Raw genomic sequence first — 634 nt, forward strand, 5'->3', positions numbered from 1 at the left:
CTTTTCATACTTTTACTTGTTTGTATTGTAATCACTGCGTTAATAATAAAATGTTTGAAGTAAAAAAAGACGGATGGATGGTTAAGGCATGTCCCGCCCTACTCCGCCTTACTCTGCATCTGATTGGCTTACCCTGGTATTCTTACACTAACCCTAACCAATCTCACTGCTCATACCTAAACCTAACCAATCGAACTAACAAAAGGCAACGAGTACTAGCCAATCAGAGGCAGAGTAGGGCGGGTCATGCCTTCGCCATCCTAGGAAACGCAAACGTTCATACAGGAAACAACATTGTTTACACCGAGGCGCCGACGGACGATAAGTTTGACTTTCGGACAAAAGTTAATTTCTGCTGAAAGAGGACAGCTACGTGACACTATATTGAAAAACTGGAATAGTAAACGTCTGGGGGCTGCTGATTGAATGCACGTTTGAGGAAAATCACAGATGAAAGTAAAGTAACTTCCAAAAGAAGACGAGGAGCAGGCGGATCGGATCCTGCTCGGTTTTCCAAAGCCAATGGCTTCCGTATCAGAGGAGGACCTGTGCTGTCCTGTCTGCCATGAAGTCTTTAGAGAGCCTGTCGTCCTGTCCTGCAGCCACAGCTTCTGTAGAGCCTGTCTGCAGAGCT

The 634-nt window shown here is 45.6% G+C and overlaps 1 protein-coding gene across 1 annotated transcript in view; it reads left to right on the top strand.

The window, feature by feature from the left end:
- Window positions 1–278: 278 nt before the first annotated feature.
- Window positions 279–634, top strand: part of LOC116055532 (nuclear factor 7, brain-like) — a 2,961-nt gene continuing 2,605 nt past the window's right edge. The window contains exon 1 of the mRNA XM_031307537.2: window positions 279–634. This exon is cut by the window's right edge and continues 2,605 nt beyond it. Coding sequence (XP_031163397.2) covers window positions 523–634 — 112 coding nt within the window. The 5' untranslated portion in view covers window positions 279–522.

The sequence above is a fragment of the Sander lucioperca genome, chromosome 6, assembly GCF_008315115.2.
Source record: "Sander lucioperca isolate FBNREF2018 chromosome 6, SLUC_FBN_1.2, whole genome shotgun sequence".
NCBI classification, from domain to species: Eukaryota; Metazoa; Chordata; class Actinopteri; order Perciformes; family Percidae; genus Sander; species Sander lucioperca.